The sequence below is a fragment of the Myotis yumanensis genome, unplaced genomic scaffold (assembly GCF_028538775.1).
Source record: "Myotis yumanensis isolate MYYU_CA2020_CCGP unplaced genomic scaffold, mMyoYum1.0.hap1 SCAF_3, whole genome shotgun sequence".
NCBI lineage: Eukaryota > Metazoa > Chordata > Mammalia > Chiroptera > Vespertilionidae > Myotis > Myotis yumanensis.
This window is the reverse complement of record NW_027223754.1, coordinates 170,177,942-170,201,559: the sequence shown is the minus strand read 5'-3', so window position 1 is coordinate 170,201,559 and position 23,618 is coordinate 170,177,942. Positions and strand designations below refer to the sequence as shown.

Here is a 23,618-nt window from a genome sequence, read left to right as displayed (position 1 = left end):
TTTAAAACCTGACTGGTCAATACTCACATCCGACCACTCTCCTGCCACCCACTGGGACTGTATGCAGTCCTGGCGCCAGCACTGCCTCTGCGAATGAGGCCGAGTGGACCGGTCACACATCTCTTCCGCCACCGGACCAACGCCTCTCAGTCTGCAGTACACATCCCTTTGCTCCACTCCAGGGCCACAGGTCACAGAGCACTACAAAGAAGCCCAAACGACTTGAACAATTCACTAACATTAAACTATGTAAAAAAAAGCAAACTGTTGTCATGACATATTTTCTTGTTTCATTTAAACACAGCTTGGTGTTATATCATGTATTAGACAGAAAATACATGCAGTAAGTATGTTCAAGACTGTCTGGTGTGAAACATCTATATAAATAGGCAAATACTAGTAGATTTTATTTTGCAATATCTATTCAAGTCTTCCGGAAACTATGACATGTTCTACAAGACACTCCAGCCCAATTAATAACACTCTCTTCTGACTTAAATGTACTTAATATCTATAAAATCACACGAAACTAATCTACATTGTTTTTTCACATCACGTAATTCCTTATACTGTAGAAAGGCATCTACATAACCTCCCCGAAAGAAAATTATCATTTTCAATATTATATTATATTCATCTTTATAGCTGCAGTACCTTCTCCACTTTGGAGATCCAATAATTTGCTAATTTGGTGGTTCATGATTATACAGTATTTCAATGGACAGGTTTTGAGAACCTGAATGCATAAACATAAACTGAGACAAACTTGTCATTACCACTCCTGGCCTTATTTTTCTTATCTCCACAATGAAGATTTTGTGTTGTTTGTAAAATTTCATAGAACACTTATTCCTGGCAATAGCTCTACGATGGAGTTACCCAGGCTGAGGACTGGAGACACAGAGGTGTCAAGTCACTTGCCTGAGCTGCTGCCTCTAGTTATCGATGAAGCAGGTGCAAGCTCAGTTCTTTCCCAGACTTTGAGCTCTCACTGGGCTGCCCCCAGGGGATAGGGACAGATCTGGTAATATCTCAGGGCTCTTTCAGCTCTAGGATGTCAGTTTATATAACAACAGAGCTGGACCACAGCCACACTGGGATGCCAACATTAATAAAGTATGGAGAATATCCAGTGATATTTGTGAGTTTGGATTCTTTTATAGCTACCCCTTGTTATTCCAGAAGGGACTGAAAGTCACACTGAGTGATAATTTGGGGACTGAGTAATTATAAGGGTAAAGAAAACAACAGGTTCTTCATTAAATTCTCTATATCTGTAGGGGTTCCAGAGTAAATAAATTTTCCCACAACAGTAAATATATATCTGCAGTATATGGTTTTACCATGAATGAACATTAAAATACCACAAAAGCTAAGGATTTAGCTCACCTGGTAGACTCAAATTCCTCTCACAGACTGTGCAGCATTTTTATTGTAAAGGCTCTTTATAATTGTTTTCTATCTTGTGTGTATAAGCAGAAACAGACTTGAGAGATAATTTGTAATTTTTAACCTACGGAGAATATGATGCATGTCTACATACTTATATTGACTTTCATTTTATGCTTAGGTAGGTGAATTGTGCCAACTCATTGAATCTTTTCACAAAGAACATACATCTCCTTTCTATGGAGGCAATAGTAACGTAATGTGTGCTTTGTGCAGGGCACCATATCAAGTAGACTAAAATATCTGTATGTAGGTTAGCTTATCTGAACCTCTTGTGAAAATGATTAGTCTACAAAAAAAGACTCCTACAAACATTTTCCAGAGATAATTTCAGAAATGGAAATTATATTTGGAAAACTTCCTGCCTCTAAACCTGAAAAAAACAAAAACTTGGAAAAAATAATTCACAAAACACAGCTTAGCAGTAAGTCCTATCAGACAATATAATTTTCTATAATTCAACAAACCACAATGATTTATTGCCCCTTCTATTACAGCATTCATTTAGAAAAAACCCCTGGAGACCATGAGTAACTGCTATTGGTGGTCCACTTCCCTGAAAGGAAACAAAATGGACTACTGCTTGGAATAAACAGATAATATTTGTTTTTCAGGGTGTTTTTTTGTTGTTGTTGTTGTTGTTGTTTGTTTAGGAGATAAGAGTATAAAAGAGTGAATTGATGCAATTTTAGATTTGAACAGATAACTTAAGGCTTACATGAAATACTGCTTAGCCTGAGCTCATCAGTAACCCTAATTGCCAAACCCAATAAGAACTTTTCAAATCTTTTCTTACTCTCCCTGACACTTTCAGTGCCACTGACCACTTTCTGCAGAGCCATGAGCCATGATGGCTTCTAGGATTGAAATCCCTCTGGTCCAGAGCTCTCTCTCCCCTTCTGAGATTGCACCTTCTCGAAGTTCTTAACTGACTTTTCTCTGGTCAGCCCTGAAACATTAGCATATTTCAAGATTCTGTTCATAACTCGCCTCTATACACACTGAGCTCGCTGAGCAATTTCTTCTATGCACCAGTAATTTCTAAGGCCGTTCTCTTCCACCCTGATCATAATTCTGAGCTTTACATTTATATGTTCACTGGAGGCCCGATGTACGAAATTCATGCAAGGGGCTCGACAGTGGCTTGCCTCAACCCTCGCAGCCGCGACTTCATCCAGAAGGTCGTCTGGAAGGACGTCCATAAGGTCGTTTGGCTGTATGGTCTAATTAGCATATTTCCCTTTTGTTATTATAGATATGTTTACAAAAACTTTTCATGTATTTACCAGAATTTTCATGTATTTTCTATATGGATATGTCAAAGGCACCCCAAATTCAACATTTCCAAAACACAACTTCCTGCCTTTGCCCAGCCCATTTCCCCTGCAGTCATGCCGGGAAGATATGATCACCCACTCTTAAGTCACTTACTAGAAGAACCTCCCAAGGTGCATCTCTAACCCCAAAATATGCACCCTTACTCAGTAGCTTTATAAAACTTCATATTTATAAGCATTTTAAATTTTATTCTTTTTTTAAATCTAAGCAACACATATGAAGCCAGTGTGAGGCTATTGTTACAAGTATAACAGAAATAATTGATGGGAATGCACTAACTCACCAACACTGTATAATTAAATTCGGACAGGAAAAATCAGCCAACTATCCTATTTATACACAAATATACTGTAACATTGCAAATTCTGGCACTTTAAATACTTGACAGTAGAGTGGAGAAGGTGAATTTTATCCCATCCACAGGTACAGAGCAGAGGTAAAGAGATGTTAGAACATGCATTGCAAAAACAGGCTCATCGAGGCTGACTCACTCAGTTTAATAAAGTTACTTAAAAGTGTAAATATTTGCTCTTCATACATTATCATTTCTTATTAATGTAATAAGGTTTTGGTTTTATTATAGTTGATTATTTGTAACTATGGCTTATTTTAAATGGATCAATAATGTAGCAGTAGTAGAGCATTTTGAGTTAGAAAAGACTCTAGGAATATCTAATCCCAATTTCTCTTCAATTCTGAAATCCTTTTTATACTTATAGTGAATAAATGACCATCAAAACCACACATAATTCTATAGCTTCAGCCTGGGTATGTTCACGATATCATGAAAGCTGTTAATCCATTTTTGGATAATTCTAATGTTAGCAAATACTCACTTACATGGAGCTGAAATAGTCTTTGAACTTTTACCCACTTCTGGAATCTTTCTTCCTGACCAACAGAACAAATGCAGACTTTTAATATAAATAAGCATGCAATGAAGTCAGCCCAGAAATTAAATTTCTGTTGAATGCGGTAACAGTCTGCAGTTGTTGACTTCAGGTGCCCTTGTGAGAGGGGCAATATGTTGCCAAGGAAATAAAGAATAACTTGCCCTAACTGGTTTGGCTCAGTGGATAGAGCATCGGCCTGCGGACTCAAGGGTCCCAGGTTCGATTCCAGCCAAGGGCATGTACCTTGATTGCGGGCACATCCCCAGTAGGGGGTGTGCAAGAGGCAGCTGATGGATGTTTCTAACTCTCTATCCCTCTCCCTTCCTCTCTGTAAAAAATCAATAAAATATATATTTTTTTAAAAAGAATGACTTATGTATACTGATAATAATTTAATAATTATGACAGCAACTACAGTAAGGAAAGTTCAAATAGACCCATGTTTAAATGCCCCCACCCCTTGCAATTCCTAGCTTGTGACCTGCACAATCTACTTAACCTCTTAAGCTGTATTTTCCTCATCTGCATAATGAATGCAATGATACCTAGGTTATGAGAAACACAGAAGTCTCTCACACAATGTAAGGAAATGATTGTCCCTTTCTGCTCCATTCTTAGTCCCATTTTTTCCTCTTTCTGATTTCTGCCTTGAACAGTTTCTTGAGCCATGCCTCAAGTCAAACAGTGTTAGTCATATCAGCCCAGTCAAAGAAAGGCCATCTTAAGTTTTAATCAAGATGATAAGGAAAGTTACAGGCAGCATAGAAATGCAAAAACAGAATTGTTGGCATTAGCTAGAAATGACGGAGCAGAGTGGTATGGTTCATTCACCCAGCCCCTGAGCAAACACACATCCTCCCCATCCTCCACTGCTGCCTGTCTTCACTGGTAAACACTAAACCCAGGTGTAGAGATGAAAGGTTCTAAGCTCTTGGTCAGGGGATATGGGGCCTTAAGTAATATTTATTATCTTTTTAGACTATAAGATACATAATATGTATACATCAGAAAATTTTGAAATGTAGGAATTTATATATGTTGGAAATATAGAAAATATGAAATTACAGAAATACAAAATCACTTACACATGCTAGCATTTAGCATATAGGTTATTTTTTGTGGTTTTTTTTTCTTTTCAAATGAGGGGCTTTGAGAAATAAGGGCACCAGCCAGTATATTTGTGAAATTTTGGTTCTGATCTTAAAATACAAGAAAGACAATGATGGGTCTCAGAAGGGGACCCAGGTAAGTGGTTGATGTCATGTGGCTATAGATTCAGTAGGGTATTTGTTAGGTTGTCAGTGAGATTTTTTCATGTATCTTTATAGATTTCCAGCAGGTTTACCATAATCAACAGGAGGTAAGAATTCTGGATTTTTTCTTTTACATAAAAAAAATTACATTGGATAGAAAAAAAACTCATGGACAGACAAAGGTATGGTGATTACCAGAGGAAATTGGGGGTGAGGGGAGGCAGGAGGGGGATAATGGTGATGAAAAGAAACATAACTTGGGGTGGTGAACACAATACAAAGTACACCATACTGTACACCAGAAACCTATATAATTTTATTAACCAATGTCACCCTAATCAATTCAATTAAAAAGATTACATTAGATGGCACTAAGTAGATGAGGCATGAGACAATGAAGAATCTAGCACCATTATAGCCTTAAAACACTTGAATTTACAAGTGAAGCTGGTATTCCCAAATAGGTAAAATTAAGTGGGGGAAAATCTTTTTGGTTCCAGAAAGCGGGGGAGGGTAGTATGTTTTGTGTGTGTGTGTGTGTGTGTGTGTGTGTATGTGTGTGTGTGTGTGTGTTTTAAAGAATTGTAGTATTTAATTTGCCTCTAAAGGTATACATCTGGACCCAGAGGACAAATGGCCCTGTGTAGCAATGTTTGTTCCTGTTTAGCAGCAGTCATTAAAGTGCATTACTAAATCCTTTCATTAAAAAAAAATGATATCAAGCCCTGAATGAAGGTGTTACATCAAAACTCATTTGAGCACATGTCTGGTCACCATTTGCCAAATGAGTCTCTCCATTTGAGGTATAATGTAAAATAGTATTAAAATAAAGATTATCTTATAGTGAGCGATTGTATTAGAGCTCTGTTACAATTTATGCAGTCCAAACCAAGTAGCAACCAGTGATTATCTCCTAACTGCCTCTGAAATTACACTTCTGTTGGACATTATTATATGCAGTGCAATGACAGCCTGCAATTGTTAATGAACTTCGTGTGGGTGCTTTTTATAGCATAAATCAAAAGCCAGTGGCTTCACAAGTGGTCGTTTGTTTCTGGGAGAGATGTGGGGACTGTGTGGGCGTCTGAAGCTAATTTCTGTGGCGAGGAAAACCAACTCAAAGAGAAGAAAGCGGGGTCTGTACAAGACCATCCATGTTCTGTGGTCTCTGAATATTCCTAGCTGTATCTTAGAAACCCCTCAAATACGTTCCTTTAGAATCCTACAGAATGTCATACTTGATGTAGGCCAAGGCCAATGTGTTAGAACTGACGATTGATTCACTGTTGCGGGTTTGGAGGTCAAGAGTCAGAAAGGGTCCCTCCTGAGTACCAACCCCAGCAGCTGCAGAATCTGGGAGATCCACAGGAATGCTGGTGGGGAAGAAGCAGCAAAAAGTCTCTCTCACTTCCACTCCCATCTCCCAGCAGTTCCTGCCTGATGTCCGAATTGGGAGGTATGTGCCCCAAGCTGGGTTCAGTGCCTTTACTCTGCTCCACCCTCTGTGGGAGCTACTTTGCCATTATTCCGCCACATCACGGTCCAGATAAAGTAAGGCAAACCCCCACTTTAAGCAAAATCACAATATGAAAAATATAACTAATACATTATGAGGTGGCAAGTCCTTTTTGCAACTAAATTGTGGTAGTCAAAGCCAGAAGTATTAAACTAGATACTCAGCAAAGTGCTTAGTGAACAAGATATCCATTGGTGTCCAGGGTTCAGTGGCCTCCCTAGGGAAATGCAGAAGAAGTAAGCATGGGTTAGGTTTTAGATTCACCCTCTGAAGACAAGGGTTAGTCATAGACGATACCAAGTGACATGGTCACATCCGAGTTCTTCTAAAGCTCACACTATATGCAAGTAAATAATGACCAAGATATATGCAAGGAGAACATTATACATTAGGGATCAGGTGAGGATGAACTAGATAGGGGTGGTCACAAGGAAGATACAAGAGTTGCCTGGATAGAATTGAGAGAACCCGTTGAGTGACTAACTGTGGGGTCGAGGGAAAAGGAGGCAGATGGTGTGGTATTTCTTTCTTAAACGACCTAGTAGGTAGTAGTGGCATTCACTAAATAGAACAGACTAGCAGAAGATCTTTTAAATCATGACCTCTGCTAAACCATTAAGAATGGTGTTATTTCCTTTACTAAAGTTACATGTAGAAGCAAATGCTTGAGAATGTATGTATGCTCTGAGGGATTAAAAAACAGGTGTGTCTGCCCATACTTTTCAGTCAACCATTAACCTCACTTCTCAGTGACTGAGGCTGCCTCTCTTTCAAAGGAACCTGAGATGCTCGCTGCATTTGGGGGCTTTTTTATTCAGTGACAACACTTTGACACCGCGGCACTCAAAGCCCGGCGCCCTGCACCAAGGCTCTGAACCCACCGAGTATTTGATGACTTAGAAGTCCAGGGGAAGCCCTACTTTTCTAATAAACATAGTTCCAACATCAGACAGAGACAAGGAAGCTCCATCAGCAGAAAATTGGTTTCTTTTTCCTGTTGCAGGACTAGGCCCTTTAAGGAATGGGTAGGCACCCTAAGATACCCCTGAAAGCAGCCAGAGGCTGAGTTGGAAGCCCAAACTCATTGGAATCAGGCCTCGGACAGTTGTTCTAGTTAAAGTTCCTGACTTCGTTCATGGCCTTGACTATTACCTTTCCCAAGTTGGTCTTTACTTGACAACCATGCTGAAAGGTCTGCCTCCCCCAATTTAGATTGTTGAGCTTACTTCCCTGAGTTTGCCAGGGCAGGTATCGATCATCCTTATTTTATAAACTGAGTTCTCAGCCTGGATGCCACCTATGTACCAGCTTCCTTTTTGCTGAGCTTTTTCCAAGTGTGTGTGCATTCTAGTCTTAGTTAGGGCTGGGCACCCAGTTCTGTCACTTAACTTTCAACCCCCAGTTAAAATTCCTTCTGTAACTTAACATTCCCTTTTCCAAGATTCAACATTAGCTCAAACCCAAGATTTTGATGTGGAAACAAGGCAGTTACTAAATACCTCATCCTATGGTATTTACTGTTAAGATACCTGGAACAATATTACGATCCTCAGTAAAGCCCCTAGTATTCAATAATAGAATTTCTTATAAAGTTTACTGCCATCCAAAATTTAAATGACTCATTTGTTATTTAACTTGAGACTTAGCAAATGTGGTTAACACTGTACAGCATTAATTCAGAGATTAGTACAAAAATGTATAACAGAAAAAAAGCACATTTTGGTGAAGTAAAACTTTCAAGGTTATTGAAAGCTTATGGAATAAATTAAGATATTCTCTTTAAATGCAAAGATATTCTCTTTAAATTTATATAATTATAAAAATACATCACATACCTCCTTCCATCTTTTGGCTTTCCATGAAGGGCACCTGCCAGATCTACAAGCTTTGTGAGTTCGAGGTTTCCGGAGATGACTGCAGTATTTTTCTTCTAATTTCCCTTGAACTTGGTCAACACAAAGCACCTCGCGGTACTTTAAACCTTTACCACAGGAAGCTGAACACTAGAAGACAAAGACGAATGCACTTGATTCATTTTATCTTAATTTAAATTTATCTGTAAGAAATATATAACATAAAGCAATCAAAACCTCATTGCTTTGATATTTCTAATTAGACAGAATTTAAAAGTTGCCAGTCCACCCTGGGTTAACGTTGATATCATAAATTATCCCTTTATTCTATTAAAAATATTGTCTACAATATACCAAGCACTTTACTGGCATGTAAATGCTTTTAGATCTTTTAAGATTTAAGACTATCTGAGGTTAACTCCTGATATACACATAATCCAACAAAACTTGCTCTCAGTTTTGTATAGTCACCAGCTCTTCTATTTTTAACCCCATATGCTTTTTCACGCTGCAAAGTATGTTTGGGATGTTTAAAATAATGCAGTGATCTCTTGATGCAGAAAACTGTAATTGAGAAAGCTGAAAATGTGTTTTTAAAGTGCAATTCGGTTCTGGCTTGGTTTTTGCATCAACCTGGAAGATGTAGCTCTTTACCATCAGCCTTCCAATATATTTAGTACAAAACAAAATGACTAAAATCTCTTAAAGACATAGATAAACAATGATTTGAATTTGTTTCAGCCAGTTGCCATTTCATGAGTGAGGCCAGGGCAAAGCAGTGGAGAGAGCTTGAGCTCGGCATTGAATACCAGCTTTGCCACTTACTAGTGGGGTAATTTTAGGCACATTTTATCACCTCTGCAAGCCTTGGTTTCTTCACTTATATGATGGAGATAACACCACCAATATTACAGGTTTATTATGAAGATTAACATGAAATGTGAGATAGAGAATATGAAATGTCTAACTTAGACCCATCACCCGTGGTGCATTTTCAGGAAATATCAGCTTCCTCTTCTATTGTTTTCCTTCACATAGTCTCAGAGAGGACACTTACATGTGTGAGCATGATATACGCACCAGGGAAACGCTAAGCAAAGAAGATGCAAATTCCAGACAAGTCCTCTCATAACTCTGAGACAGCTGCTCACATATGGTTTCATTTAGAAACATATCCCAAGTTCTGAGGACCTTAGATAATATATTATACGTTTCATGAATATTCTGAGTTCAAAGACTGTTAGACTAATACAGATTATTCGATGCTTAAACTATTGTAACTTAAAAATAGTTTGGGAATAATTTACCTGTTTATATTACCTGCAATACTAAATCTCATTTGTGTAGACAAGTAATTTAAATTGTCTTGAGTATTGACTTATTGTTATCATATCTGAGATGTTCTCTTCTCTTCCCATTAACACATACAGCCTTTACATTCCACTAACACACTTAATTTGTGAACAATATCTACAGGTCTCCTAAACTGTATTAAGTGTACATTCTTTCCTGAGATTGACTGTCTTACAAGACCTATCTATATGCTCTACTCATTTTGGCCACTTATCTTGAGCATTTCCCTGCCTGTTTCTTTAGCTCACTGTTTATTTTTCAAAGAGTATAACATATTTTATACCCAAAACATCATATATCATCAAGTATTAAGCATATACTATCAGGGAGTATACATGCATATTCACACAGAGAAGAGAGTTTTTCTCCTAAGGTGTGTTGTTATTTTTTCTAACTTTAAAATTGTAACCATTTGAACAAAAGAAAATTCATTACTCTCTATGTTAGCCCATCTTTAAAAAGTAGTAATTACTGTGAATATTAATTATGGCAACACAGTAGTACTTGTGAAAAATGAAGAAATGCTATTTTATTCATTATAAATATCACTTTCTACAATATACCAAGAATTGCAGATTCGTTAAATACCATCTCTTGCTTTTGCCCTAAGTTTACCCTCAAAGTACTCATAATCTAAATGACACATACACCTATTAAGTTAATAATGGCAGGGTATATCTTAAATATTAAACCCAATAAAGTTCAGATAAAAAACACAAGACACTAAAGACCATTACAATTATACAATAAAAAATATAATAGATTTAAGAAATTCATGGAAACTGGTCATTTCTCTCTGGCTTATTTCATAAGTACTAAAGAAGAAAGTAATATTTAAACTCAGTCTTGAAGAAGTAGGTTTGTTGATGAACAAAGATGGATAGTTTTACATATTTCAATATGCCTTATCTAGATACTGCTCCTGTGTGTCTGTTTTGCAAAATTCTGAGTTCTTTTAACAGTTCCAAGAATCACTCAGTAAATGTGCAGTAAACTGCATAAGAATAACCAATTCATTTACAAAACTATGTAACATAAGAGGAGACATTAAAGATTTTTCTCTATAGGCAGCATCTGTGAATGGCCTGTAAACTTGGATACTGCAATACACTATCAAAATTAAGATTATTCTTAAATTATTCCACAAAACTACATATTCTAACTTGAGGCCATCTTTAATTCTTTCTCTTCTTTGTCCCTCAAGAACTGACAAAGGCTCTTTATTGTCTTTAAGTAAAACCCAAAACTTAGTATACTTCCTTGCTTTCTTCATCCACCAAATTTCAGTTAACACACCTTTCCAACCTTACTTTCTATCATGTGACCTTTGCTCTACTCAGGGATGATATAATCACTTCTCTTTAATGTGACATAGTCACTCAATAGCGGTACCTTATTCAGATACTTCCTTTTACCTTGACTAATCACTTCCCAGCTTTCTAAATCTTATCCTTAAAGCTCTGAGTCAACCCCATTTCTAGGGTAAACACATATCAGTCTTCCAGTTCTCTGAACTCTTCTGTCTGAGGCTCCTTCTGTTTTTATGACTTCATTTTCTATTTTTGCCACATGCTTCATCTACCCAGCCTTCTGCAGGTCAAGAAACTTTTAGATCACCCACAAAATGTCAAGTACAATAAATATCAGCTGATAAGCTGAGGCCAATCCTTGGTATAAAGAATTCTTGTTTTTAGTAAACTATAAAATAACTTATTAAAACATTTTAAATTCCATGAAAAATATTTATTGGTTAATAAACTCAAGTTCCTCTAGAGGAGAGACAAAAAAATAGAAAATTAAAGTATTGCAACATAGATTATATCTTTGTTTTGCTTTTAAAGCAGAGCTCACTTTCTCCAATATTTGAAGAAAAATAACTACGTTATCATATCTGATTAAATCCATGAGGGGATTTAAGTAAAAAAAGAACATGTTATATCAAGAATGATGTATTCGTTGGAATGAGGCAATATTAGTGTAAATAAATAGTGACATGCTACCCTCCCTCTCTCAAACCACAGTACATTCTGAGTTGTAAAGATTCCACAAAAATACCCCAGTTAGTAGGAATACCCAACATGACAGTTTTTTTTTCTTGTACCCCAACAATCTTTTATTTTTTATACCTCAGAAACCATCCTAGTCCCTTAAAGTTTTATTAATACTGTATAATTCATTCAAAGTATTCTTATGCAAAGTTTTTTTTTCTTAAAAATCACCTCTATCATTCTTAGTTGACATAATCTTAAATTCTCAGATTTTTTCATAACTACTATGGAATAGTAGATATGCTCTTCAGAAGTGGCAACATTAAATGCAAGCAACTTACATTAACCATTCCTATAAAATAGGTGAAGATAAATGTCTGCTTATGGAAAACAGGACATTTGAAACAAATATAGAATTTGTAATCTCTCAGATTGTAATAGATGCTGCAGTTATGCAGGTTGCCTGGCACTTTCAATACCAAGGTGAGAATTGAAATCAGTCCACTCTGAATATGATTAACTTTGAGACAACTCTATTCTTATTTTAAAGTTTAGTTGTATATTACAGAATAAGATTACTTTTGATATTTGAAATGCGGATTATTGCTTCATTTGTTTACATATAAGAATACTACAACCTGACCGATATGTCTCAGTGGTTGAGGGTCAACCCATGCACCAAGAGATCATGGGTTCAATTCCTGGTTCAATGCCCGGGTTGTGGGTTCAATCCCCAGTGGTAGTCATGCAGGAGGCAACCAATTTATGTTTTCTCTCTCATCGGTGTTTCTCTTCCTCCCTTCCTCTCTAAAATCAATAAAGCCATTTTTTAAGGGAAAGGAAATTTAAAAAAACACTACAGAAGAGTGAATGAATTGATTTAATTTGTGAGATGCTTGATTAACTCTGGAAACTTAAATTGCTAAACAAAATAAGGAAATGAAATTTATCTTCAGGTCTAGAAAATAGAAAACCATGTGTGTGTGTGTGTGTGTGTGTGTGTGTGTAGATTATCATAAACTATTATGTTTATCTGATTTACCACCCTCTCTGACAATAGTGGGAAACACACTAAGAGAATTGGTATATACCTTAATAGGCAATAAAGTAGCCTGACCTTAGTTATACATAAAATGGCTTTTATAGACTTTACAAGATGGCTAACCATAGGTAATTTATTTAACCTCATTGAACCTCTATTTTTTATATGTAATTTTGGTAAAATAGTATCTATTTCATATAAATATTTAGGTAAGGATAAAGAAAACGGCCAAAGTCAGATAACTCTAAAAACAAGAATACCTATTCTTACCACTTTTATTGAATATTGTATTGAAAGTCCTAGGCACAGCAATCAGATAAGCAAATAAAAGACATCCAACTTGTAAAGTAATAAGTAAAAGTCCCTATTTGAGATAGAATGATACTATATATAGAAAACCCTAAAGATTCCACTAAAAAACTATTTATAACTCTGGTAAAGTTGTAGGATATAAATTAATATTCATAAATCTCTTGTATTTTCATATACTAATAACAAATGATCAGAAAGAGAAATTAAGAAAATAATCCCATTTACAATTGCATCAAAAAGAATCATAGCCCAGCTGATGTGGCTCAGTGGCTGAGCATTGACCTATGAACCAGGAGGTCATGGTTAGATTCCCTGTCAGGGCACATGGGCACATGCCCGGGGTTGTGGGCTCGATCCCCAGGAGGGGGCATGCAGGAGGCAGCAGATCAGTGACTCTCCATCATTGATGTTTCTATCTTTCTCTCCCTCTATGAAATCAATAAAAATGTATTTTTTTAAAGAATAATATACCCGAGAATAAATTTAACTAAGGAGGTAAAAGACCTCTTCTCTGAAAACTGTAAGACATAATGAAAGAAACTGAGGAGGAAAACAGATAACTGGAAGGATATACTGTGCTCATAAATTGGAAGAATATTTACCCAAAGGAATCTACAGATTCAATGCAATGCAATCCCTATCAAAATATAAATGGCATTTTTCACAAAATTAGAATAATCCTAAAAATATATGGGACCAAAAAAGACCCTGAATAACCAAAGCTATTGAGAAAGAACAAAGTTGGAGGTAAAACACTCCCTGATTTCAATCTATACTACAAACTATTATAATCAAACAGTATGGTACATAGATCAATGGAGTGAAATAGAGGGCCCAGAAATAAAACCATGCTTATATGGTAAATTCATCTATGAGAAAGGAAGTAAGAAAACACAATTGGGTAAAGGCAATCTCTTCAGTAAATGGTGCTGGGAAAACTAAACAGATACATGCAAAAAAATTTAAACTAGACTGCTTTCTTACACCATACACAATATAAACTTGAAATGGATTAAGGACTTAAATATAAGACCTGAAACCATGAAAGTCTTAGAAAAACATAGGTTATAAACTATTTGACATTGGTCTTAGGAATATATTTTTGGATATGCCTCTAGGGTAAATGCAACAAAGTGAAAATAAACAATTGGGGGACTACATCAAACTAAAAAGCTTTTGCACTGTGAAGAAAACCATTGACTAAACAAAAATGAACCCTACCGAATGGAAGAAGATATTTACAAATGATATATCCAATAAGGGGCAATCAGCACAAATACAGGGTGAACAAAAGTAAGTTCATAGTTGTGAGTATGCAAATCACAGTTTATACTTCTATTATCATTTATTAATTACTAGAGGTCCAGTGCACGGATTATAAAAAAGCCTCCAAAATTTAAAAATAGGACTACCATATGACCCAGCAAACCCAATTCTGGGTGTTTATCTGAAATAGTCCCAAACACCCTATGTTCACTGCAGAATTATTTACAATAGCCAAGATATGGAGGCAACCTAAGTTTCCATCAACAGATGAATGGATAAAGAAATGTGGTATACACAATAGAATATTACTCAGCCATAAAAAGAATAAAATCTTTCCATTTGCAACAACATGGATGGACCTAGAGCAGTGGTCGGAAAACTGCGGATCACGAGCCACATGCGGCTCTTTGGCCCCTTGAGTGTGGCTCTTCCACAAAATACCAACTTCTGCGCATGGGCCACGAAGTTTCAATCGCACTGTACATGCGCGCCCGCATGTGGTATTTTGTGGAAGAGCCACACTCAAGGGGCCAAAGAGCCACATGTGGCTCAAGAGCTGCATGTGGCTCATGAGCCACAGTTTGCTGACCACTGACCTAGAGGGTATTATGCTAAATAAGTCAGACTGAGAAAGACAAATCTATGATTTCACATATATGTGGAATCTAAAATAAAAAATAATGAATAAACAAAAGAAATAGATGCACAAAGAACAAACTGATGGTTGTCAGATGGGAGGTGGGTGGAAAATGGGTGAAAAATGTGAAGGGATGAAGTACAAACTGCCAATTATAAAATAAGTCACAGAGATGTAAAGCATAGCATAGGGCAGTGATGGCGAACCTATGACACGCGAACTCATTTTTTTTGGTTGATTTTTCTTTGTTAAATGGCATTTAAATATATAAAATAAATATCAAAAATGTAAATCTTTGTTTTATTATGGTTGCAAATATCAAAAAATTTCTATATGTGACACGGCACCAGAGTTAAGTTAGGGCTTTTCAAAATGCTGACATGCCGAGCTCAAAAGGTTCACCATCACTGGCATAGGGAATATGGTCAATAATATCATAATAACTGTGTAGGGTGCCAGGTGGGTGCTAGTCATCTTGTGGCAATAACTTTGTAAGGTATATAAGCGTCCAATCACTATGTTGCACATCTGAAATGAATACAATATTGTATGTCAACTATAATTTTAAAATTGTTAAAATAAAATCAGCAGAGGTCAGTTAATCATTCAAGGTCAATTAATCAGAACTAGAGGTATCTTATAACAATAAAACTACTGCTCCTTTTAACACTCCTCTCCATTTGCTGATCAGGAAAATATTTAAAGTTAAACAGAATATTTCAAAATGTGATAATACTATTGTAAACATTTTATTCAATATTGCCTAGTCACAAACCATTTCATAGATGGTTAAAAATTATGGCAATTTGTTTTTCACCTACCCTAAATAATCTAACTAGACATAAATATAATAAATTTTCTCTCAGGCATTTGCCTTAATTTTAGTTTTTTAATGTTGCTATTAGACCAAAAAATGACTAACAAAAAAAATACTAAACCATATAAAAATAAGTGGTGTATTACTAATAACTTTCACTTTGCTTTTCAAAATACTTGGAATTTTCTAATTGCTTTGTCAAAACATAAAACTCATAAGTCATCCATCATGTAAATGGAAAGAAACAAATTTTTACTTTATTTCTAGATATGACATCTATCACAGGTCCATAGTCATCCGCCCTCACTAGTTTAGCCCAGTGGTTAGAGCATTGGCCTGCAGACTGAAGGGTCTCAGGTTTGATTCAGGTCAAGAGCACACACCTTAGTTGCAGGCTCGATCCTCCAGCCCCGGTCTGGGTGAGTGCGGGAGGCAACCAGTAGATGTGTCTCACTCACATCAATATTTCTCTCCGCCTCTCCCCCTCCCTTCTACTCTCTAAAAACCCATGGAAAAAATATCCTCAGGTGAGGATAAACAAAAAAGGCATAAAAGCTCACAGACATGTAGCTGGGTGTCACACTTACCCAACTGTTCACTGCATGGCAGGTATTAGCTAATTTATTCAGGCAACCAAGGAAAAACCTACTACCCTGTGACAAAGAATTCACACGATTTTTGCTTTAGGAGAGCCAAACTAACAGAAATGTAATCATTACACAGTACAAGTATAACCCTCTCATTACAAACCATAAATCATTTCCATCAGAACAAATTCATCTGAATAAGAAGCATCAGTTTAAAATGCATAAAATGGAGTGGTTCTGACTTAAAAACAAACATATTGGAATAGCCAAAACATAATTAGGTATAGAGTGTCTCTCTTGGAATAACTTGAGGGAATTAGTGTTTTCCTTCATCTCAAGGAATCCCCTAGTCTTCAGGAAAAGCCCAGGGTATCAATGAATTTCTCAGTATAGGTACATGTAGTATTTATTTTTCTTTTGCACTTTTTCTAAACCAAGCTATTTTATGTTTCTGTAGCAAAGTTGAATTTTTTTAATGGAAAAATTTTAATCGTAGCTATTTTGGTAAAGATTTTATTAAATGATGTTTTGGTGATTATGTTAAATGCCTTTATAATACCATTATGAAACAAGAGGTATGTCTATGAAATGACAAATTAAATAGGGAATTGATAGAGTTTCAGGTCAATATAGACCAGAAATTAGATATTATGTGGAATAAAACACGAATGCATGTATGCATCTATGCACATATGTGTTTTTTCTTTCTTTCCAATTTTTAAGAAGCCTATAACAATAGAGGCTATATCTAAGCCCCAGGAACAACATGGTTTTGAAATCTTTAGGAAGCTAATGATACCCACATATCTAAGAGAAAAACCTCTTACTACAGTAGAATCTTAGGTAGAAGTTTTATACAACTGCTTTGTAATTAAGGGCATTATCTACAGTGTTGGAATACTTTTAAACTGAGCTCCTCAATAATTAGAGAAGTAAGACATTAAAGTAGTTAGAGTAAAACATCCACAGTGAGTGAGGTATTCCTCTGTTTAAACAAAAACAAACAAAAAAAGGTAAAATATGCATATTAAGATAGAGTGTCAAATCTATAAAATACTGCTGCTACTGTTCCTTTAATCCAACACATATGTGCACTAAGGAGTGAGATACTAAATCTATCAACAGGGACCCCATTCATAGTATTTCCTGAAAGATTATACTTAGAGTTTTAAAGTTTAATGGAGTTTGAAATTTTCCTTTTTAACCTGTTACAGACATCCTTTGACTATACAGCTTTAATAAACCAAGACAGCATTTGGTTTTAAAAATATTCACCATTGAAATATTTTATTCTATTGCATTGCATCTGATTATATGTAAAACTGGAACCTTCAGACATTTAAAAAATTTTAAGGCAGATTCATTTGAAAAAATGTTGAGTTCCAACTTAAAGGTCAAAGAAATATATGCTTAATAACATCCTGTAAACTTTCATTATTTTCATATGTTTATAATACTGGAATTGTAAAATTATCTTCTATTTTATGTTCTAAAATTTTACTTTTGAACATATATGTGTATAGATTTAGATACCCACAGTAGATTTAAAGTTTTAAGCTAGTCAATGCAATATGGCTTATTCAACTGGAAATAATATGTAAAGATATTTTACTACAATCAAATTGTTAATATTGTCTAAATTATGACTTTGAAAAAGTTTTGTGATTATCTTCATTTTCAAATATAAAACCTGGATGAAAGTTGCAATAAGTCATGCAAGTACTTTATACAGAAGTGTTCACTTATCATACAATATTATTTCCCACACATAAAATAAATCAGCATGAAAAGTCACCCAAGTTATTTGATAATTACTCTATTATTAGATTAGTTTTGTCCAATAGTAAGATATGATAAGCAATAATTATGAATCTGCAAACAGTACTGAACGAAGGTTTATTTGCTAGAAGCAACAGAAATTGTGATTTGTATTCAAAATGTTAAGCACCATCTGTAACAAGAAACACTCAGGAAAAACTGCCATTAGTTTAAACTGGTAATTCATTCTTTTACCTTTCTAATAGTATGCAGTTTGTTTGTACTACAAAGGGGTAATACACATTTCAAACTCCTCTATAAAATCTGTTTAGCAAGTGGAACTAATCTAAAGAGTTCCTGTTTGGAGTTTTTATTTACTCATTGAATAACACAAATCTTTATAATTATATGATTAAGAGGGACAAAATGTTATTGCCCGTATGAGAATAATATAAATGTTGTCTAGTTTTAACTATCCTTTTGGGGCCAATACTGTGAATTTACTTTTTCTGGATGTCTTTATACAAATCACAGCACACGGGACTTGTAAGACCATATGGCCCATCCCATGATGAAAACCTTATTTTTGCCGCACCCCCCAGGAGCCTCCATCAGAATCAGGAGCATCTGCCTTCCTGTAGGAAACAGAGCACATCCATCTATCCAGTGTGGGCGGACCATGGAAAGGTAAAGAGACCAGGGAAATAACGAAAGCATACCTTTTTAATTTTTTATTTTTTACTTTTAAGGCACTAGTTACTATGGTAACATTTACAAAATTCTTAAAATCAAGTGCCAGCAGAATAGCAGGATTTACCATTCCACATTTCTACAAATGTTTTCGTACTAGCTGTGGGAGTTAACAGAAATAAAGCCAAGAAGTTTGCTTTTCAGTAGGGCTATAAAGATCTGAAAGGAATATGCACAGAGAACTCTCAGATGAGAAATAAAAAGAGAGCTCTATGAATACTTCACCAAAGGAAAAGTCAGAGCTGAAATTAAAATGTGCCATTCCACATAATTGTGTCTCTTTATCATATGCAATAAAAGTTTTGAAGCAAGAATGTTTTAGGGATTGATTTAATATTTCAGGGAATTAAAGCTAATTTAAAAATTATCTTAAGATAAGTATAAATTATTTGTGTTAAAATTTAAGGTGGGGGGTATAGTATTTACTACTAAGGAGTAGAGAATAGAATAATAAAAAGGGCCTGGAATCTGGAATAAAAAAATTTACGTTTGACTCTCAATTGTCAGTGGCTGAGCAACCTTGTAGATGCTTATACTTAACTTTGCTGGTCCTCGGTCTTCCTATCTTAAAGTGGTAGTAATAATACCTACACCTCAGTGCAGGAGTGAGATTAAAGAGAACCTATGACTGAACCTAAACACAGTGCTTAACTCAATATTCCAAATGCATGTGAAACCTCCATTCTCCTTCCTTTTTCTTCCTTTTCCAAACACTGAGGAAATATAAAAGAGATAGTGGAAATATAACTGTGGCTTGGATTCCTCTAGTAAACACTTGAATGGAATATGATCAGGACTCTTACAGTGAGAACTCATTCTGTGGTGAGATAAGGAGCGTAAACACTCCAATGGAATTTCAGGAAGATCCTGTCTGTTTCCCTGGCGGGGCGGGGGCGGTGTGAGGGGGGGACTGTTTACCTCGATGGTAAAAAACACATCAGACACACTTCAAGTTATTTCCAGAGTGAGGAGAAGGTAGAGAAAGTGAAATAGAAGGTGAATAGATGTTGGGTTAAAAAACAGTTTCAGTTAAAAACAGTGGAGTGACTGACCATACGTATTCATGTCTTCTCAATTGTTTTCAACCCACTAAGTCAAAGTAAATAAAATAGGTTTCAGCAACCTCAGAAGAAGCAGAGAGGATAACAAAAGGAGAGGTCAATGTGAAGCAAGGACAACTTGTATCCAACACCCCCCCCTCCCCGCCCCCCCCCCACCCTAGGCTCAGCACCCGGATGCAAGTAGTGCTGCCACGCCTCTACTCTGCAGCCAGATAGGGGCCTGTTTCCTGGAGAACTTAAACTGCTTGGGCTTGAATGGGGAATGCTGGGGTTAAAATAAGGGAATTTCTCACACTGAATCTTGACCCATCGTCTCTCTGCCTGTACCACCCTTCCTCACAAACAGGGCATTAGGGGTTCTTCTCTGACAAATATTGATTCGCAGGGAAAATCGTCGGTCACAGAACTCTATGTAATTGCAGAGCTTTCAATGAATTCCCTAGTGTTTTACTGTTAAACAAGAATGAGCTGCAGAGGTTCATCAACTTATGAAGAAAAACTTTAATAGGAAAACTAGAAAACCACTCACTCGCACCCTAAAGAAAGGATCCCAGGGATGAAGAGGCAAATGAGAGAATTTCCCCTCAAAATAGAACAAAACTGTAATTAATGAGACAGAGAGTAGATGTTGTATGGATAAAACAAGAATACAATACTGTGACCCCCCAAAAAATAACAATCAGAATGCAAGAAAAATCTTTTGATAGTTAAAAATATTTTAACTAAAGTAAATAATTCAGTAAATGGGCTAGGCACTGACAATTTACCATCAAGTAAAAACAAATGACAGGGATATTAAAATGGGGAAATAAAAACAAGAGAATTAGAGAATCAATCCAAGAATTCTAATAATTAACTAGAAAGAGTTCAAGAAAGAACAATGAAAATATTTGCATAGAAATGATCTATTTCTAAGAAATAATACAGTCAATTTCTCAACACCAGTCTCCTTAATGGAGGGACCTACAGAATGCCTAGCAAACTAAATTTTAAAACACTAAGTCACTTCATCATGAAGTATCAGAACACTAGGGATTAAGAGAAGAAACCAAAAGCCTCAGTGGCTCAGGTGTAGAAAAAAGGTATATACAACAGGCTGGGAATCAGATTACCAGACTTCATAATAGCTGAGATTGCTAGAGGATAAGGTAATGCCTTAGAAACCCTGAAGGAAATTTTCAATCTATAATCATCTAAATTATTAATTAAATGTGAGGGTTTACTAAACACATTTTGAGATTTGCACAAATAAAAAAATTTACCTTTTAAAAAATATATTTTTATTGATTTCAGAGAGGAAGGGAGAGGGGGGAGAGAGAGAGAGAAACATCAATGATGAGATAGAATCATTGATTGGGCTGCCTCCTGCAAGCCCCACAGGCATGTGCCCTTGACCCGAATGGAACCTGAGACCCTTCAGTCTTCAGGCCGACGCTCTATGCACTGAGCCAAATTGGCTAGGGCTGTACCTTTTTTTTTTAAGATACAGGGAAAAGAAGTGGCTATTTCTTTTTAGGAAAACTATATGATTATTGTTCTTCATTTTGAGCTGAAACTGATATACATATATGAAATATTCACCTGTAATTCTTATTCTACACCTTGGAGTAAGACTACATCCAATTTCACAGGGAAAATATTTGAAGACAGCTGTTTTTCTTTTTTTGTTTTCCTGGTTAAATTTATCTACTTAGTCCAACTCTTTAATTATCCCAATCTCCTTTGTTATGACCCTCTCAAAATGTAGCATCTTGAGTTTCATTCATTAATAAATGTTTACAATGAATGAATGAATGCCATGTAGAAAAAAATCTATGAACAGCCTGGCCAGTGACTCAGTTGGTTGAGTGTCATCCTGTACACCGAAAGGTTGCCAGTTCAATTCCCAGTCAGGGCACATACCTAGGTTGTGGATTTGATCCCTGGTTGGGCACATATGGAAGGCCCAATTGATCTCTCTCTCTCCCCACCCCCCAGCCCCGAAGGCCCAATTGATGTTCCCCTCTCTCTCTCTCTCTCACTCTCCTGGCCCCTCTCTTTCTCTCTCTGTGTCCGTGGGTGAGGGTTACATATATATACACATCTAATCTAATAATAGAGGAATATGCAAATTTGTCCATTAAAGCGTCATGTCACAACTGAATCAGCAGGCTGTGTTTCCGCCCTCTGCTCAGGCAGCTGCAAGGCCTGGGGTAGAATAGGATAGGATAGGAGGAGAAGGAAACTGCATGTGGAAGGGGGTGGCGATCATGGGGAGTAAAACAGGTGTGCTGGGCGAGGGGCAGGACACAGGCTGCATGGAGCGGGGAGCCCCACCCAGACACAGGAGGAGGGCAGTGGGGTCCGGACGGAGTGGAGGATGGTCCAAAGCCTTCTGGGTGGAGGCACTCCTGCATCACAGCAGCAGAGCCCGGATGGCTCGGGCCTTGGCCACCCTCGCTGGGCCGGCTGTCCCAGGCAGGGAATGGAAGCAGGACAGTGGTGGGGAGGCCAGGGAAGGGGGGGCAGTGAACACCTGGCCGGAGCTGAGCCCTAGGCTGGGGGTTAATGCCCCATCCCCAACAGAAGCTTTAAGAAGGGAGGGAAGAACTTTATAAAGGAGTCAGTAGAGAGCAGAGTTAAAGAAGGAAAGGATGTATGAGTGAACTGTAGGAGCTATAATGAAAATCAAGTATAGTTGTGTACTGGGGACAGATTTTAAAAATCAGAGTCAGAAAAGAAAAAAAGATAAATGGTAGTGAATAATTAGGCAGGTAGATAGATATTAAAACAGTGGGAGTAAGTAGAGAAGAATGTGGATGAGAGAGAAAGAGGGAGGGAAGAAAAGTTTTAAAGGGAAGCTGGTAGAGCTTAAAAGGCAATTGGGAAGAAGGAAGAAATGGAGGAAGGAGCAAAGCAGGTCTGAGGGAGGAAGTGAAGAAAAAAATTAAGGTGGGAAGGAAGGAAAAGGGAGGGAGGGCAGGGGTAAAGATAAAGGAAAGAAGGAATATGGGGAGGGTAGAAGAAGGAAGGGAAGAACGATGATGGAACAGAAGTAGGAAATGAGGAAAGAAAAGTTTATAAATGATGAGTCAGTAGAAAAAAAGTGTTACATAAAGGAGAGAGAAAAATTGTGTAAAAGGGAGAAGCCAATAAGTGAAATACAATTGTGTATGAAGGGGATAAGATTAAAAAAAAATTAGTAGGGGCAACCAGGCTGTCAGGGGAGGGCAGTTAGGGGTGACCAGGCTAGCAGGGGAGGGCAGTTAGGGGGATCAGGCAGGCAGGTAGAGTGGTTAGGGCAGGCAGGCAGGTGAGTGGTTAGGAGCCAGAGGTCCCAGATTTCGAGAGGGATGTCCAACTGCCAGTTTAGGCCTGATCCCTGTGGACCTAAACTGGCAGTTGGACATCCCCCTAAGGCTCCCAGATTGGAGAGGGTGCAGGTTGGGCTGAGCGACCCCCCTCCCCAGTGCACGAATATCGTGCACTGGGCCTCTAGTATCCATATAAAGATCTTTTAAATATGCAATCTGTTTTATCGGAATGAGGTAGAGTTGAATGATCTTTAGTTCTACAAAAAGGTAACAAAGAACGAAGAGCTTCGTGTAATAGATCTTTCTTCATAGTGTTTGCTGCTGCTGTTCTGATTCTACATGGTGCCCTGTAGAGATAAGAAGGGCCTCCTCCTGGTTTCATCTAAAATTGAGATATTGCCAAGTTTAGCAGAGAAATGTTGACATGGACACAGGCTCCCCTATGAACTACT

At 36.9% G+C, this 23,618-nt stretch overlaps 1 protein-coding gene across 1 annotated transcript in view; it reads right to left on the bottom strand.

Moving 5' to 3' along the window:
- The window catches only part of ADAMTS20 (ADAM metallopeptidase with thrombospondin type 1 motif 20), a 167,997-nt gene that overhangs the window by 31,746 nt on the left and 112,633 nt on the right, over positions 1 to 23,618 (bottom strand). The window contains exons 29-30 of the mRNA XM_070407804.1: positions 8,285 to 8,452; positions 28 to 201 (exon numbers count right to left, since the gene is read on the bottom strand). Coding sequence (XP_070263905.1) covers positions 28 to 201; positions 8,285 to 8,452 — 342 coding nt within the window. The remainder of the gene's footprint in view (positions 1 to 27; positions 202 to 8,284; positions 8,453 to 23,618) is intronic.